Below are 18,342 nucleotides of genomic sequence, written 5' to 3'. Positions count from 1 at the left end.
TCTACTACTCTGGTCCTAGGAAGGGTCAGAAAGCTATGGTGGTGGCCCTGGCATCCTGACTCACGCAGATTAGTCGTAACACTTACTTGGTTGTGGTAAATCCCCCAACGAAAAGGGTAACTGATCACCCTACAATATAAATGATCTACTTTCAGGGATTTTTTTTTTTTTTGAATATTTTTTTTTATTGAGGTGATAAAAAAAACTTATAAAGCAAAAACCATGTTACAATGTAATTAAGGACATAAACATATGTCTACACATTGGTAGGTCTGTCAATAGGTTCACAGGATAGTCATGCAGAGCTACATCAGAACAGCACTAGTAAATTATAGTAAATAAATACATTTAGACATAGACTACCAATTTGAAAATAAATAACTATCAAAGTCAATGTCCAACCTCCTTTGTAGGTATAGTAGAAAGGTATCTTGCCCTCCTCAAGCTGGAGAGACCACTCTTGGGTCTCATTAGACTAGACAAAAAATATATGTAGGAGGGAATTCTAGCTCATCATACCAAAATGCTAGATTTAACAAGATATATTCTCTTCACTTGGAGCTTGAACTGAAATGTGTTTACCTAGCTGAGAACATAGAACATTTATATTTTACAATGGACTGAAAAGGGATATTATAAAAGTAATTTGCTCACCTCAAGCTGGAGAGACCACTCTTGGATCTCAGACTAGACAATGTTTACATATATGAGGGAAGACTTTCCAATCATGGCAAAAACATAACATTTAACAGGTTAAGATGCTTTCACTTGGAGCTTGGACTGAAACCTATGTGACTATCACATGTCTGGCAAATGAAAGTGTGCTGTAGAGTCAGCTATACATAGATACCTATCCCAATATTGCCCAAACTATCATCCAACGATATATAAAATAATTAACTGTTTTTATCCCTTCTACTCCAGCTATTTATGGTCACTCTCAATGTATAGGCAGCAAAGGTACTTACATCACAAGTGGGCTGGTATTCTATAGTGCTACTGGGAGCTATTTCTGCAATCTAATTCCTTCTCTGAAAAACGTATCACCAAAAGGATAGAGACCTTCCTGGCATACTAAGCAGAAATGTGGTTTTACTCCCCTCTAGTGGACAGAGCTGGTATATATGTAAAAGAGATAACTTAGAACTCTACCATCGGCACAGGTGCATAAGTTGTACCACTTAGAAAAGTAAAGATAGGTATATACTATTGTTACGGTACCAACTGTGTACCAAGGGTTAACCCCAGATGAACAATGTCCTGCATAGACAATCAGCAATTCACAACCCAGCCAGTTTCAGGTTTAAAACAGAATGACAACTTTATTTGAAGGCAGCACACAGATTTATACAGGTTTTTGACCCCCCCCTCAGATGGGGGTTGAAAGAATGTTGTACATTAGATAAAAGGGAGAAGCGCCCTTGACATGATACAATAGAATTATATTACTTAAATACTTTACTTAGGCAGATAACAACTTAAACACATTTGGCTTGTCTTATCACCTAGCGTCTGTTCTCTGAGGGTGATTAAACAATGGCCTGTTTATTACTTAAATGTAATTATAGCACACAATAGTTGAGGCCAGAAAACCTGTCTTTAGAAATTAGATTCTTAAAGCTAAACACAGTTAACTCTTTCAGTCCTGACAGAAGGGTCTGTCACATAGCTCCCCCCTTGTGGAACACTCCGGCAGACCCGGCTTGACCCTTTTGCGGGTCAACCTGGGGATGACCGGACTAGGAGGTGGTAGGCATGTCAGTTTGCTGGGACAATCCATCTGTATTCCCGTTATGAGAGAGAATCCCTGTCTGTATAAATAAGGGTTCAACCTCTTCAGTGCCCCGACTAGGGCTAAACAGTCCTTCAAAATATCATCGGCTTCTTTACGTGGTTTTTGTACCTGCTCTTTATAGGTATCCACAATCCCTTCATACTGACATAGGGTGCCCTTGAGTTGCTGCACCTCCCTATGAGCCAGTGTCAGCTTCTCCTCCAGTGTCACTAAGTTTGTCCTTAATGTTTCATGTTCCACTCTCAAGCTGGTGTTTTCTGCAGTCTGTCGGTGCAGCTTGTCTAGCAGAGATTCCTGTTCTAAACGTGCTTTTTCCTCTGCACTCCTCTTCTCTCCCGCTAGCACTGTTACATGATTATTTAACGTGACCATTTTATCCTCTACGTGACTCTTCTCCTTCATCAGCGCATTGTAACGTGACTCCCACATATCAATAGCGGATAGAGATTTACTGAGCTCAGCGTCCTGGGGCTTAGCAGCAGGGGGGTCAGTCTCTGCTGCACGGATCTGAGCACGGGTAGTCACAGGGTTAACATCAGCGGGACCCATGGGAGCATAGGCAGAAACAAGGGGGACCAAGGTATTTCCAAGGAGAACATCAGCTGGTAAATCCTTCATGACCCCCACATTCACAGGTCTAGCGCCCCCTCCCCAATCCAAATGCACCCTGGCAACAGGCAGGCGGAACACAGTGCCCCCTGCTACCCTCACAGCCACAGTGTCTCCTGTGTGCTGTTTCTCAGACACCAAGTTCTTTCGAAGCAAGGTCATGGTAGCACCAGTATCCCGTAGACCACTGACCTCCTTCCCATTCACTTTAACCAGTTGCCGGTTATTCCGGTGGGCAGCTTGCACAAGGTCTGCCTCATGTAGGATGCCCCAGCATTCTTGCGCCTCTACGTAGCGGGCCGCAGGCTGAGGATTACGTGGGATTCCGCTAGCGGGTCTTCTCCAGGACTGTGCTTGGTTCGCTGCGTTTAGGGGACACTCTGGTCTTTTGTGCCCTAGTTGCTTACATCCAAAGCACCGAATAGGTTGTGAGTAGCCCCGCGAATTGAACCAGGCTCTCTGAGGGTAGTTCGTGGCCCGAGACCGTGTGGTATAGCGGTGCGCTGGGGGTTGGTAACTGGCAGGTGCTGGGGTGACTGGGGGTCTGTACTCCACTCTGGCAGGGGGCTTAGTGGTAGCAGTGTCCAGTTTGCGGGCATCCGTATACTCATCTGCCAAGCGAGCCGCTTCATGCAGGGTGGAGGGTTTACGGTCCCGAACCCACTCTCGAACTCCTGCGGGTAACTTGTCGAAGCAGTGTTCCAACAGGAATAGCTGCAGCACCTCTTCCCCAGATACGGCTTGGCACCCCGTGATCCAGTGAGCTGCTGTGCGGTGCACCTTACATGCCCACTCAAGGTAGGAATCACCAGCTAATTTAACAGTGTCTCTGAACCGCCTCCGGTATAACCGCATACCTGGAGAGCAGAGCCTCTTTTACAGTATTATAATCCCCGACTTCCTCATCTGGAATGGCCCGAAAAGCCTCACTGGCCCGGCCGGATAATTTTCCGGCTAATATCGTGACCCAGTCCTCTGCGGGTACCTTGTGTAGTGCACATTGCCTCTCAAAATCTGCAAGGTACCCATCAATCTCTCCTTCTGTTTCCAGGAAGTTTTTAAAAGCTGCAAAATTTACTTTTCTCTTTTCCACTGGGTTTGCTGTGACTTGGGCTGCTGCAGCGCCGCTTTGGCGAAGTAGGTTGGCCTCCACAGCTGCTATGACCCGGTCGATAATTTCGGCAGATGGGTTGGGGCCATAATATGCCAGTCTTATTTTAACCGCCCGATCAAAGCTTGCTTCTTCAGGGGTTCTGTCTGATATGCTGGGCCCATTGGTTCCTTCTGTCCCTGGTACTCTTTCCATCTTAGTCAGTATTGTAATAATCCCCCTCTTCCTGAGGTTACTGGCTTGTGTAGTTGCTCTTCTGGGCGATAAGGATTATCCCACCGCTGCCACCAATGTTACGGTACCAACTGTGTACCAAGGGTTAACCCCAGATGAACAATGTCCTGCATAGACAATCAGCAATTCACAACCCAGCCAGTTTCAGGTTTAAAACAGAATGACAACTTTATTTGAAGGCAGCACACAGATTTATACAGGTTTTTGACCCCCCCTCAGATGGGGGTTGAAAGAATGTTGTACATTAGATAAAAGGGAGAAGCGCCCTTGACATGATACAATAGAATTATATTACTTAAATACTTTACTTAGGCAGATAACAACTTAAACACATTTGGCTTGTCTTATCACCTAGCGTCTGTTCTCTGAGGGTGATTAAACAATGGCCTGTTTATTACTTAAATGTAATTATAGCACACAATAGTTGAGGCCAGAAAACCTGTCTTTAGAAATTAGATTCTTAAAGCTAAACACAGTTAACTCTTTCAGTCCTGACAGAAGGGTCTGTCACAACTATGTCACGATCTATTAAGGTTTTATATACTTATGAGCTGAATTCCCATACTTGAGCATGAATATACCCTTGGATCTAATTGCACTTATCATGGGAAACATATAGATGGGAATTAGCACTAATCTAAGCAGCAGAGTTAGATTTGTGTTTGCATGAAATCTGGCCGCAAATCTTAATGTCTACACAAGCAGTTCTTATTAGTGAGCAGAATCGTCCAAATGATTAAGTGGAGTGACTGATTGACAGATTAATGCAGTCCCTTTGAAAATGGATGCAGCATAATATCTCACCCTATACCGGAGCTCAGGAACTCCTGCCACGAAAGTAGTCTGTTCTTAATAAATTAGATAGGGTAGGAGGCTCTGAACCAAAAGCCAGTGGTGCTAGTTAACAGAGACTCATTTCTAAGTTATGTACATCAATAACAATCCGGTGTCCATGTAACGTACTCTCAAGCACACTGCTGTCATAATGTTTAGGACATCGCTACTTCACTAAAGTTCATGAGCTCCCACCTTAAGTAATCGGTTGTGGTGATGCAGCATCTACTCAGCCTATTCCTCTTTTGCCAAGGGCCAGTGCAGGGTCAATAGAATTTATGTAGAGGAGCACGTACATAATGTTGTACTCAGGTGACTGTTGTGGCATCTTAACATCCAGCTGCACGAGACAAACTTTCTCACTGCCGCTTGCCATGTTCACTGTGTCGCTGCTCAGAAGCCGTTGCTGCGATAGTCTGCCAGATGGCGTTGTTTGTAGATGGGCAGCTCCCTGGTATGTCAAGGCTAGTGCCTTTACGTAGCTCGCCGCCTTAGGAGTGATCCAATCCCCAAGTTGCATATATCCGATAGCGGGGACAGCCTCCCTGAAATTCAGCAACGTTGGGGCATCTATGGCGTCCGGAAAGACCATAACCTCCGCTGCTGCATCCCCTGAAGTCCCGGTGTGGCCTCCAGCAGAGTTCTCTTTCTCCAGCTTTGGGTCATGGGGGATCTCCAACACCCCAGTTAGCTGCTCCTCTCCCCGTGGCTGGCCAGCATGTGTCAACATTTTCAGGTTAGTGGTGCCACCGAAGCCCCTTTTAATTAATAGGTGAAGGTTATGAAAATGTTCCTCAAGCATGCATAGCAGGGTTTTCACAGGTATCTGCAACTCCATTGCAGAAGGGGATAACTCAGCTCTTAGTGGTTGCGTGAGTGAGAATAGCTCACTCTGTACCCGCGTGAACGGGGTGGGTGTTGAGGCCTTCCCTATTCGGGCCGCCCAAGTCTCAACGGTCTGGACTAGACTGCAGGCAATACAGAAATAGAGGCATCAAACGATGCAGTGATCTTGATAGAATCTAAGCAAAATGAAATAGGTACAGGTTGTCAGATAATACTCTTAATACACGGCGGATAGTATTGTTCCAATGCTCAGCAGCTAGTATTGCGACCGATCATGGCCGCTGCCCGGACACGCCCCCTACTTTCAGGGATTTTAAGGATGATGCCTCCTTGGAATAGATTTGCAAGGTGGCATCTTGGTCTTCCCTTCAAACTTTTTCAAAATGTTATAATTTTGACATTTATGCTTCTTCTGCAGCTTTTGGCAGTAAAGTCCTTCAGGCCGCAGTGTTCAGCAAATAGGAACTGCCTACTTATGTCCCACCCTTTCTTAACATGGACTCTCAGCTTGGGTATTGCATCCCACGTTATAAAGCTATGGACTTATCAGCTAAGAAGGAAAACAGAATGTATGCTTACAGATAAATTTATTTCCTTCGGGCTGATGAGAGTCCATAGCCCCTAACCTTTTTTTCTGTCTCTCCTCCGCTTGGCTATATGTAAACTGGAGAGGAGGTGGGAGGGGCTAAAGCTGAGGGTTCTTGACCTCCTCCTGATAGGCTGGAATATATCCCACGTTATGAAGCTATGGCCTCTCATCAGCCCGAAGGAAATACATTTATCGGTAAGTATAAATTCTGTTTTTTGTAACTCTGTAAACTCTTTATTTGGGCAGATTTTAATTAAAGCTCTCTCTGGTAAAGAAACAAATGTCTGGTAAATCATTAGCCTGGAATTACTATTAGGAAAAGTCTCAGAGATATTGCCACTATACTAAAGGAGCACTACATATAATATTAAGCTGGGAATAGTGGTAATGAGTTAATTGTGTACAAGTGTGTGGTGAGTTGACACTAGCGGTTATTACATTCATTACACAATGCAGGAGGGTATTATCCCTAGCATATCTAAAGTGTATTTATTGAAAGTCATCCTGGTGGACTTGGAGAAATACTTGTACAAACCTGAGCTATTTGTGCTTTGTTGAAAGTTTATTTAACCCTTTAACAACCTCCGATGTACAGGGTACAGTTGATATAGCCCCTTATGTGGCCTCAGAAATAGCCCAGGTTTTGCCGATGGCGGCAAGACCACACTATAGCTGCATGCCCCCGGAAGTAAGGCATGCAGTACTAGCGCAGTTTCACTGCTGTCGGCAAAGTTGAACCAGTCACAAGACCGTGAGTTGGTTGTTAAGGGTTTAAAAGTATGATTTCTAAACTAAATGCAGGACAAAAAATATTTTGATATCCTTCATATACCAAAGATAAGTCAGAACTATGGTAAATAATTTAAAGCATATTAGCTAAGGCCAGAAATGTCTTGTATGCAAAAAATAAAAGACAGCTGGTGGTAGATTATGGGCAGTACTAACCTCTTCAACCATCACCCTGAATTTGCTCTTGGTACTCAGTACCGGCTTCACCCCAGACAGCCACTGGACATTTGAGAAGACCTTGGCAGGTCCGATCAGTTCTTGACCAGGATAGAATCCATAAGAGTCATCAAAAAACAGACCCTGAGGGGAGAATAAATACTTTATTCAACCTTATTTTTTAAAATGATTAGGTTTAAATAGTTATGATACCCAAACATTTTCTTTTGTGATTCAGACATATACAGGTTCAGAGTATACACTTTTTAAACAAAGTTTCCAATTTACTCGATATTCTTTGTTGAAAAGATATCTAGGTAGGTGTCTGGAGCACTACATGACAGGAAATAGTGCTGCCATCTATTGCAAAACTGCTGCCATATAGTACATATATGATCCAAACACGTGCATGCTACTGAGCTTACGTCCCTGCTTTTCAACAAAAGATAACAAGAGAACAAAGCAAATAAGTGAAATAGGAAGTTGTTTAAAAGTGTATGTTCTATCTGGATCATGAAAGAAAAAAAAGTTGGGTTTCATGTCCCTTTAAGAACTAATAGCAATAGCAACAGAGTGATAAATATTAAGCAGAGTATTGGGACAAGGCCATTTCCTAAGGTTTAAAAAGCAGGCATTACCGAATCACTGGCATGGGGACAGACATCATACAGTTTAGATGCATCCTCTGTGCTCATGGAACACCTGAAAAAAAAAAAAAGGAAGCAATGAGCACTAAATTTATCCTGGTCTCTAAAATGTTTCCCACAAAGAAAAAGGAATTCAATACGTTATTAGCAGTGTTCTCTCTAGGACCAATTTAAAAGGTACAATAACATTAAACTTTCTGGATTCAGAACATGCAATTTTCCAATTTACTTCTATTGTTCAATAGGCTTCATTCTCTTGGTGTCCTTATTGAAAAGTATAGGTAGGCTCATGAGCAGCGATGTTCTACTGGGAGCTATTTGCTGATTGATGGCTGCACATATATATGCCCCTCGTCATTAGCTCCTCAGATAGCTCTCAGTAGTGTTGTACTACTTTAAAAAAAAAAAAAAAAAAAAAAATACTTTTTGGTGGGGCCCATAATCATCCTTTGTGCTGAAAAGATGGCGGCAGAGCAACGGCTGGAAAACCGGGATGGATGAGAATAAGACAAGAACGAGTGTCCGGTTGCAGGAGTAAAGCAGGGGCTGGAAATAACCCAGATTATTAAGGAATTGTAGCAGCTAAATGGACAGTTTCATTGGGATTTCCAATGGTAAAAGGGATATTGCTCACGCTGCCTGAGACTTAAAGGGAAAGGAAAGTCAAAATTTAAATGTGCAAGATTCAGATAGAGCATGTCATTTTAAGACACTTTTAAATTCACTTCTATTTTCAAATGTGCTTTGTTCTCTTAGTATCCCTTGTTAAAAAATGAATACGCACATATCATACACTAGTGGGAGCTGCTGCTAATTGGTGCCTGCACAAATTTGTCTCTTGTGATTGGCTAACTAGATATTTTCAGCTTCCTGTCAGTAGTGCAATGCTGTCCCTTCAGCAATGGATAACAACAGAATGAAGAAAAATTTATAATAGAAGTAAATTGGAAAGTTGTTTAAAATTGTATGTTCTATCTGAATCATAAAAGAAAATGTTGGGGTTTACTATCCCTTTAAGAAAAACATTGAATTTCAATATGGGAAATAGGCATAAGTTTACTGTGGAAAAAGTAAGTTGAGATGCTAGTGCCTGTGAGGCTCCACCCACATGGTGACTTCTTAATCTTGTGTCGGCGTTATGTTGAACATGGGACTATTTTACCTCATGAATGAATGACAAGGACATGTAACATGACGTGGTATCATGTGATGAATGCATAATTATGGTCACCACGTGGGAACAATGCGTATCTCATATTAGGCTACTGAGTGAATGTAGGTTAGAATTACTAAGACGATTGGTGGTTTAACCTGATTTATACTCGACAGATCTGGGAGCGGCTCGCCTTTGATAAAGCTTCAGCAAAACGTACATCAGGCATTTCAGAGCTGCTTCCTGATGTTAAAGTGAATGTGCTAAGGGCTACTTTGCCCCTACATTGAGGTTTGATTGATCTTATGAACTATAATTGCTATGCATACATGTCATTTTTTTTTTTAGGAGGCTTATGTCACGGATACCAGACAGCTAAGGCTACCCCCCCCCCCCCCTACAACCTGTTGTTTCTCAGTGGTTTTGGGCTCCTCAGAGCAGCCACAATCTCTGGAAGCTTTTGTTTGCTTGTTTTGTGAAGTGTGTATAAAAGGTCAAGAGCTGTGGCAACTATCAGAGGGGAGCTCCTTTAGGAACCGGGGGTTTTGGACACCCCTAACCCCATAACTTCAATAGACTAACTCCAGTCCCCAGTAACAAATCATGCTGATTTTTGGCATCTGGGCACCAAGAGCTTTAAAATTACACCCTGGAAGTGCCGCCGCTCCACCGGGATCACCCTGAAACCGCCACCCCTATGTATTGGGATTATGTGGGACTGTGGCTCCTATGGAGGTGCCGGGTTGTCTGGAGGGGCAGGAATGGCGGGAAAATAGTGGGATTGTCCAGGGTCTTATCAATATGAGCTGTCTGTATAAAAGGAGTGTGTGTTTTCAATAAAATCAGTTCTATTTTTCACCTGAATGCTAGTCTGTCTAGTTATTTGGGTGGGCTCCTGCTAGAATCACTTTCCTGTGCTACATAGCCACTTGTTCTAGGCAGAGGAAGGACCCGGTCGACGGCGCTACCCAGTCGGGGTAGCGGGGTATCCGTCACAGCTTAGTACAGGGACACCCAGTTCTTTTTAAATAATTGGTGCAGCTGTACAGCATGAGGGTAGATAGTGCCCGTCCTCATTTGCTCCTTTGGGGGGGTTTAAAGCAATTTCTACAGACATTTATAGGGATCTTTTTATTTTGCTGTACGTACACCAATGGGGATAGTTCCCATTTTGTACAGGGCTCGGATTAACTTCACAGGGAGTAGAATTACTTTTACTTACGTTTTTTTGTTCCCTTTTAATTCAGGTTAAATGTGAAGTTTTAGCATTATACCCAGATGGTTGAGTAGTAGATTGGGGTGTGATATATGTAGATTTGTATAAGTGCTGTGGAGTCTGTTGGCGCTCAAATAACTAATACTAATAAGCACCTGGGGTCAACCGTTTCTTTTCTTTATCATGAAAAAAAAAAATAGGAGGTTCTGATCACCCAGACAAGTGCCAAGCAGGCTGCTACGATGAGCGAGATTGAGTGGAGAGGACATACTATGCTTGTTAAGATAGACCGTGTGCAGATTTTCCTGCATGGGTTGGCAGATACCAAGGCTGCCTTTGCAAAGGCTGAGAATGTAGAGACCAAGGAACACTTGTCTGTGTTAAGTGAATGCAGAGATCACTAAGGCATGCGTGAATAGCTTAAAAGCAGAGCAGATGGAGAGAGATGCAATTATAGATGGAGAGATCAGGAGTGTGTCCAACTTACAGTACCGGCAAGAACAGCTTAAAGGGACACTAAACACAAATATTTTCTTTCATGATTCAGATAGAGCATGCAATTTTAAGCAACTTTTGAATTTACTCCTATTAATTTTTCTTCGTTCTCTTGCTATATTTATTTGGAAAAAGCTGGACTCTAAGCTAAGGAGCTGGCCCATTTTTGGTTCAGCACCCTGGATAGCGCTTGCTGACTGGTGGGTACATTTAGCCACCAATCAGCAAGCGCAACCCAGGCTCCTAAGCTTACAATCTTGCTTTATCAGATAAAGATAGCAAGCGAACAAAGAAAAAATAGGAGTAAATTAGAAAGTTGCTTAAAATTGCTGCTCTGAATCTTGAAAGAAAAAAAAAAATAGGGTTTAGTATCGCTTTAAAGGAGCCGCCAGATGTTCAGAAATGTATCATGCAGGTGAAATAATTTTCTGTACCATAGGGAACCCTCCCATTCCTCCCTCTCTAGCGATGGGCTAACCACCTGACTCCCTCTCTCCCCCACGGCACCACCATAGCAGATACAGTGACAAAGTGATCTGGCTTCATATGGTGAAAGAAGCATGATCAGTACCCCCTTACCCTATGAAGGCAGATGCCTTCTGCCCCCGGCTGCAATCTCGGCTGTCTAAACTGACCATGTTGGATGTAGGTACTATATCACACAGTTATTTGCCCAGTGTGTACTGTTGAAAAAGTACCTACGTCCATATGGCACTGAAGGGGAAGAGAAATAAAATAAAAAAAAATTCTAAAAACAGAATTTATGCTTACCTGATAAATTACTTTCTCCAACGGTGTGTCCGGTCCACGGCGTCATCCTTACTTGTGGGATATTCTCTTCCCCAACAGGAAATGGCAAAGAGCCCAGCAAAGCTGGTCATATGATCCCTCCTAGGCTCCGCCTACCCCAGTCATTCGACCGACGTACAGGAGGAAATATGCATAGGAGAAACCATATGATACCGTGGTGACTGTAGTTAGAGAAAATAATTCATCAGACCTGATTAAAAAAACCAGGGCGGGCCGTGGACCGGACACACCGTTGGAGAAAGTAATTTATCAGGTAAGCATAAATTCTGTTTTCTCCAACATAGGTGTGTCCGGTCCACGGCGTCATCCTTACTTGTGGGAACCAATACCAAAGCTTTAGGACACGGATGAAGGGAGGGAGCAAATCAGGTCACCTAAATGGAAGGCACCACGGCTTGCAAAACCTTTCTCCCAAAAATAGCCTCTGAAGAAGCAAAAGTATCAAATTTGTAAAATTTGGCAAAAGTGTGCAGTGAAGACCAAGTCGCTGCCTTACATATCTGGTCAACAGAAGCCTCGTTCTTGAAGGCCCATGTGGAAGCCACAGCCCTAGTGGAGTGAGCTGTGATTCTTTCAGGAGGCTGCCGTCCGGCAGTCTCATAAGCCAAACGGATAATGCTTTTAAGCCAAAAAGAAAGAGAGGTAGAAGTTGCTTTTTGACCTCTCCTTTTACCAGAATAAACAACAAACAAAGAAGAAGTTTGTCTGAAATCTTTAGTGGCCTCTAAATAGAATTTTAGAGCACGGACTACGTCCAAATTGTGTAACAAACGTTCCTTCTTTGAAACTGGATTCGGGCACAAAGAAGGTACAACTATCTCCTGGTTAATATTCTTGTTGGAAACAACTTTCGGAAGAAAACCAGGCTTAGTACGCAAAACCACCTTATCTGCATGGAACACCAGATAGGGCGGAGAACACTGCAGAGCAGATAACTCAGAAACTCTTCTAGCAGAAGAAATTGCAACCAAAAACAAAACTTTCCAAGATAATAACTTAATATCTACTGAATGTAAGGGTTCAAACTGAACCCCTTGAAGAACTGAAAGAACTAGATTAAGACTCCAGGGAGGAGTCAAAGGTCTGTAAACAGGCTTGATTCTAACCAGAGCCTGAACAAACGCTTGAACGTCTGGCACAGCTGCCAGCCTTTTGTGAAGTAAAACAGATAACGCAGAAATCTGTCCCTTCAGAGAACTTGCAGATAATCCCTTCTCCAAACCCTCTTGTAGAAAGGATAAAATCCTAGGAATTTTTATCTTGTTCCATGGGAATCCTTTAGATTCACACCAATAGATATATTTTTTCCATATCTTATGGTAAATTTTTCTAGTTACAGGCTTTCTAGCCTGAATCAGAGTATCTATTACAGAATCTGAAAACCCACGCTTTGATAAAATCAAGCGTTCAATCTCCAAGCAGTCAGTTGGAGAGAAACCAGATTCGGATGTTCGAATGGACCTTGAACAAGAAGGTCCTGTCTCAAAGGTAGCTTCCATGGTGGAGCCGATGACATATTCACCAGGTCTGCATACCAAGTCCTGCGTGGCCACGCAGGAGCTATCAAGATCACCGAAGCCCTCTCCTGGTTGATCCTGGCTACCAGCCTGGGAATGAGAGGAAACGGTGGGAAAACATAAGCTAGGTTGAAGGTCCAAGGTGCTACTAGTGCATCTACTAGAGTCGCCTTGGGATCCCTGAATCTGGACCCGTAACAAGGAACCTTGAAGTTCTGACGAGACGCCATCAGATCCATGTCTGGAATGCCCCATAATTGAGTTATTTGGGCAAAGATTTCCGGGTGGAGTTCCCACTCCCCCCGGATGGAATGTCTGACGACTCAGAAAATCCGCTTCCCAATTTTCCACCCCTGGGATGTGGATTGCAGACAAGTGGCAGGAGTGATCCTCCGCCCATTGAATTATCTTGGTCACTTCCTCCATCGCCAGGGAACTCCTTGTTCCCCCCTGATGGTTGATATATGCAACTGTCGTCAGGTTGTCTGATTGAAACCTTATGAATTTGGCCTTTGCTAGATGAGGCCAAGCTTTGAGAGCATTGAATATCACTCTCAGTGCCAGAATGTTTATCGGGAGAAGAGATTCTTCCCGAGACCATAGACCCTGGGCTTTCAGGGGTTCCCAGACCGCGCCCCAGCCCACCAGACTGGCGTCGGTCGTGACAATGACCCACTCTGGTCTGCGGAAGCTCATTCCCTGTGACAGGTTGTCCAGGATCAGCCACCAACTGAGTGAATCTCTGGTCCTTTGATCTACTTGAATCGTCGGAGACAAGTCTGTATAATCCCCATTCCACTGTTTCAGCATGCACAGTTGTAATGGTCTTAGATGAATTCGTGCAAAAGGAACTATGTCCATTGCTGCAACCATCAATCCTATTACTTCCATGCACTGCGCTATGGAAGGACGAAGAACAGAATGAAGAACTTGACAAGAGCTTAGAAGTTTTGATTTTCTGACCTCTGTCAGAAAAATTCTCATTTCTAAGGAGTCTATTATTGTTCCCAAGAAGGGAACTCTTGTTGACGGGGAAAGAGAGCTTTTTTCTATGTTTACTTTCCATCCGTGAGATCTGAGAAAGGCTAGGACGATGTCCGTATGAGCCTTTGCTTTTGACAGAGACGACGCTTGAATCAGGATGTCGTCCAAGTACGGTACTACTGCAATGCCCCTTGGTCTTAGAACCGCTAGAAGGGACCCTAGTACCTTTGTGAAAATTCTCGGAGCAGTGGCTAATCCGAAAGGAAGTGCCACAAACTGGTAATGCTTGTCCAGAAAAGCGAACCTTAGGAACTGATGATGTTCCTTGTGGATAGGAATATGGAGGTACGCAGCCTTTAAATCCACCGTGGTCATAAATTGACCTTCCTGGATGGTAGGAAGGATCGTTCGAATGGTTTCCATTTTGAATGATGGAACCCTGAGAAATTTGTTTAGGATCTTGAGATCTAGAATTGGTCTGAACGTTCCCTCTTTTTTGGGAACTATGAACAGGTTGGAGTAAAATCCCATCCCTTGTTCTCTTATTGGAACTGGATGAATTACTCCCATCCTTAACAGGTCTTCTACACAATGTAAGAATGCCTGTCTTTTTATTTGGTTTGAAGATAATTGAGACCTGTGGAACCTTCCCCTTGGGGGTAGTTCCTTGAATTCCAGGAGATAACCTTGAGAAACTATTTCTAGTGCCCAAGGATCCTGAACATCTCTTGCCCAGGCCTGAGCAAAGAGAGAAAGTCTGCCCCCCACCAGATCCGGTCCCGGATCGGGGGCCATCCCTTCATGCTGTTTTGGTAGCAGTGGCAGGCTTCTTGGCCTGCTTACCCTTGTTCCAGCCTTGCATCGGTCTCCAGGCTGGTTTGGGTTGAGAAGTATTACCCTCTTGCTTAGAGGATGTAGAAGTAGAGGCTGGTCCGTTTCTGCGAAAGGGACGAAAATTAGGCTTATTTCTAGCCTTAAAAGACCTATCCTGAGGAAGGGCGTGGCCCTTTCCTCCGGTGATGTCTGAAATAATCTCTTTCAAATCAGGACCAAACAGTGTTTTGCCCTTGAAAGGGATGTTAAGCAATTTTGTCTTGGAAGACACATCCGCTGACCAAGACTTTAGCCAGAGCGCTCTGCGCGCCACGATAGCAAACCCAGAATTTTTCGCCGCTAATCTCGCTAATTGCAAAGCGGCATCTAGAATAAAAGAGTTAGCCAATTTAAGTGCATGAACTCTGTCCATAATCTCCTCATACGAAGATTCCTTATCGAGCGACTTTTCTAGTTCTTCGAACCAGAAACACGCTGCCGTAGTGACAGGAACAATGCATGAAATTGGTTGAAGAAGGTAACCTTGCTGAACAAACATTCTTTTAAGCAAACCCTCTAATTTTTTATCCATAGGATCTTTAAAAGCACAACTATCTTCTATGGGAATAGTAGTGCGTTTGTTTAGAGTAGAGACCGCCCCCTCGACCTTAGGGACTGTCTGCCATAAGTCCTTTCTGGGGTCGACTATAGGAAATAATTTCTTAAATATAGGGGGAGGCACAAAAAGGTATGCCGGGCCTTTCCCATTCCTTGTTTACTATGTCCGCCACCCGCTTGGGTATAGGAAAAACATCGGGGGGCACCGGAACCTCTAGGAACTTGTCCATTTTACATAATTTCTCTGGAATGACCAAATTGTCACAATCATCCAGAGTAGATAATACCTCCTTAAGCAGTGCGCGGAGATGTTCTAATTTAAATTTAAATGTTACAACATCAGGTTCAGCTTGTTGAGAAATTTTCCCTGAATCTGAAATTTCTCCCTCAGACAAAACCTCCCTCCTGGCCCCTTCAGATTGGTGTGAGGGTATGTCAGAAGCGTTATCATCAGCGTCCTCTTGCTCTTCAGTGTTTAAAACAGAGCAATCGCGCTTTCTTTGATAAGTAGGCATTTTAGATAAAATATTTGCAATAGAATTATCCATAACAGCCGTTAATTGTTGCATAGTAATAAGTATTGGCGCACTAGATGTACTAGGGGCCTCTTGTGTGGGCAAAACTGGTGTAGACACAGAAGGGGGTGATGCAGTACCATGCTTACTCCCCTCATCTGAAGAATCATCTTGGGCACTATTATTATCTGTGGCATCATTTTCCCTACTTTGTTTGGACACCATGTAACAATTATCACATATATTTAAATGGGGAGACACATTGGCTTTCATACATATAGAACATCGTTTATCTGATGGTTCAGACATGTTAAACAGGCTTAAACTTGTCAACAAAGCACAAAAAACGTTTTAAAATAAAACCGTTACTGTCACTTTAAATTTTAAACAGAACACACTTTATCACTGAATATGCGAAAAAGTATGAAGCAATTGTTCAAAATTCACCAAAATTTCACCACAGTGTCTTAAAGCCTTAAAAGTATTGCACACCAAATTTGAAAGCTTTAACCCTTAAAATAACGGAACCGGAGCCGTTTTTACATTTAACCCCTATACAGTCCCAGGAATCTGCTTTGCTGAGACCCAACCAAGCCCAGAGGGGAATACGATACCAAATGACGCCTTCTATAAGCTTTTTCAGTGGATCTTAGCTCCTCACACATGCATCTGCATGCCTTGCCTTCCAAAAACAACTGCGCATTAGTGGCGCGAAAATGAGGCTCTGCCTATGACTAGAGAAGGCCCCCATCTGAAAAAGGTGTCCATACAGCGCCTGCCGTTTTTTTAACAACAATCCCCAAGATTATAATAACTATAAAGCGCTATAATCTGTCAAATATGCTTAGCAAGTAATCGTTTTAGCCCAGAAAAATGTCTACCAGTTTTTTAAGCCCTTATAAAGCCTTTATTCTTATACTTAATCTAAGAAAATGGCTTACCGGTCCCCATAGGGAAAATGACAGCCTTCCAGCATTACCAAGTCGTGTTAGAAATGTGGCCAGTCATACCTCAGGCAGAAAAGTCTGCCAACTGCTTCCCCCAACTGAAGTTACTTCATCTCAACAGTCCTGTGTGGAAACAGCAATCGATTTTAGTAACGTTTGCTAAAATCATCTTCCTCTCACAAACAGAAATCTTCTTCTCTTTTCTGTTTCAGGGTAAATAGTACATACCAGCACTATTTTAAAATAACAAACACTTGATTGAAGAATAAAAACTACATTTAAACACCAAAAAACTCTTAGCCATCTCCGTGGAGATGTTGCCTGTGCAACGGCAAAGAGAATGACTGGGGTAGGCGGAGCCTAGGAGGGATCATATGACCAGCTTTGCTGGGCTCTTTGCCATTTCCTGTTGGGGAAGAGAATATCCCACAAGTAAGGATGACGCCGTGGACCGGACACACCAATGTTGGAGAAAGATAGTTTTATATTTAAGATATATTAAAAGCCAAAAGGTTATTCCCCCTGAAATAAGGATTTATGTTTATGTAGCAACAGGGCTGCAATTATTTTTTTGGTAAATTAATTAAATTAGCCCATTCACAATGCCGCCTCCCCCAGAGGAGCATTTTCTTTTCGGTCTAGAAGATATCACATACTCTTTGTTTTGTAGTACGTAAAACTGAGTATGTGTCTGCAGAGATAACGCGCCTCTTCTTCACAGCAAAACATACAGAGTTGAGAAATAGATCTTAAAGGATCTCAAAAACCCCAAATGTTTCTATTATGATTTAGATAGAGAAAAACAGGTTTTCAGATTTAGTTCTGTTATTAAATGAGCTTCATTGTCTTGGCATCCTTTGGGTGAGCCAACAACAAGAGGCATATATCAGCAGCCACCAATCAGTAGCTAGATTATAGTGGTGCATAGCTGCTCCTGAGCCTACCTGTGTGTGCATTTCAGAATACTAAGAGAATGAAGCATATGATAGAAGTAAATTGTTAAGTAATTTTTATGCCATTGCTCCCCTGCAAACCTTTGTACACAGCATAAACCTTTAATAAGTTTCAAGAAGCTCAATGAATACAATATTGAATGGAGTGGAACTGATCTGCACAAGGACCTAAGTGTGAGGAGGGAGGGGCAAGCATTAAAGGGACACTGAACCCAAATTATTTCTTTTGTGATTCAGATAGAGCATGCAATTTTAAGTAACTTTCTAATTTACTCCTATTATCAATTTTTCTTCGTTCTCTTGCTATTTTTTTATTTTAAAAAGAAGGCATTTAAGCTTTTTTATTAGTTCAGACCTCTGGACAGCACTTTTTTATTGGTGGATGAATTTATCCACCAATCAGCAATAATAACCGAGGTTGCTAACCAAAAATGGGCCGGCATCTAAACTTACATTCTTGCATTTCAAATAAAGATACCAAGAGAATGAAGAAAATTTGATAGGAGTAAATTAGAAAGTTTCTTAAAATTTCATGCTCTATCTGAATCACAAAAGAAAAAATATGAGTTCAGTGTCCCTTTAAAATGAAAGTAAAAACTATAATGATATTGTTTTAGTTAAATAATGGATTGCTGTTAATAATTTGATTATTTTTCTTTAGTTAAATAAAACTAGTTCAATTATAATTTAAAAAGTAATGATTTTTTTTCT

General features: G+C 42.6%; 1 protein-coding gene across 2 annotated transcripts in view; it reads right to left on the bottom strand.

The window, feature by feature from the left end:
• The window catches only part of LOC128655677 ((E3-independent) E2 ubiquitin-conjugating enzyme), a 109,037-nt gene that overhangs the window by 68,447 nt on the left and 22,248 nt on the right, over positions 1-18,342 (bottom strand). For both annotated transcript variants that reach the window (XM_053709263.1, XM_053709270.1), the window contains exons 5-6: positions 7,602-7,665; positions 6,964-7,107 (exon numbers count right to left, since the gene is read on the bottom strand). In XM_053709263.1, coding sequence (XP_053565238.1) covers positions 6,964-7,107; positions 7,602-7,665 — 208 coding nt within the window. The remainder of the gene's footprint in view (positions 1-6,963; positions 7,108-7,601; positions 7,666-18,342) is intronic.

Source organism: Bombina bombina, chromosome 1 (genome assembly GCF_027579735.1).
Source record: "Bombina bombina isolate aBomBom1 chromosome 1, aBomBom1.pri, whole genome shotgun sequence".
NCBI classification, from domain to species: Eukaryota; Metazoa; Chordata; class Amphibia; order Anura; family Bombinatoridae; genus Bombina; species Bombina bombina.
Note: the sequence above shows the minus strand (reverse complement) of the source record. Positions and strands in the feature narration are given on the sequence as shown.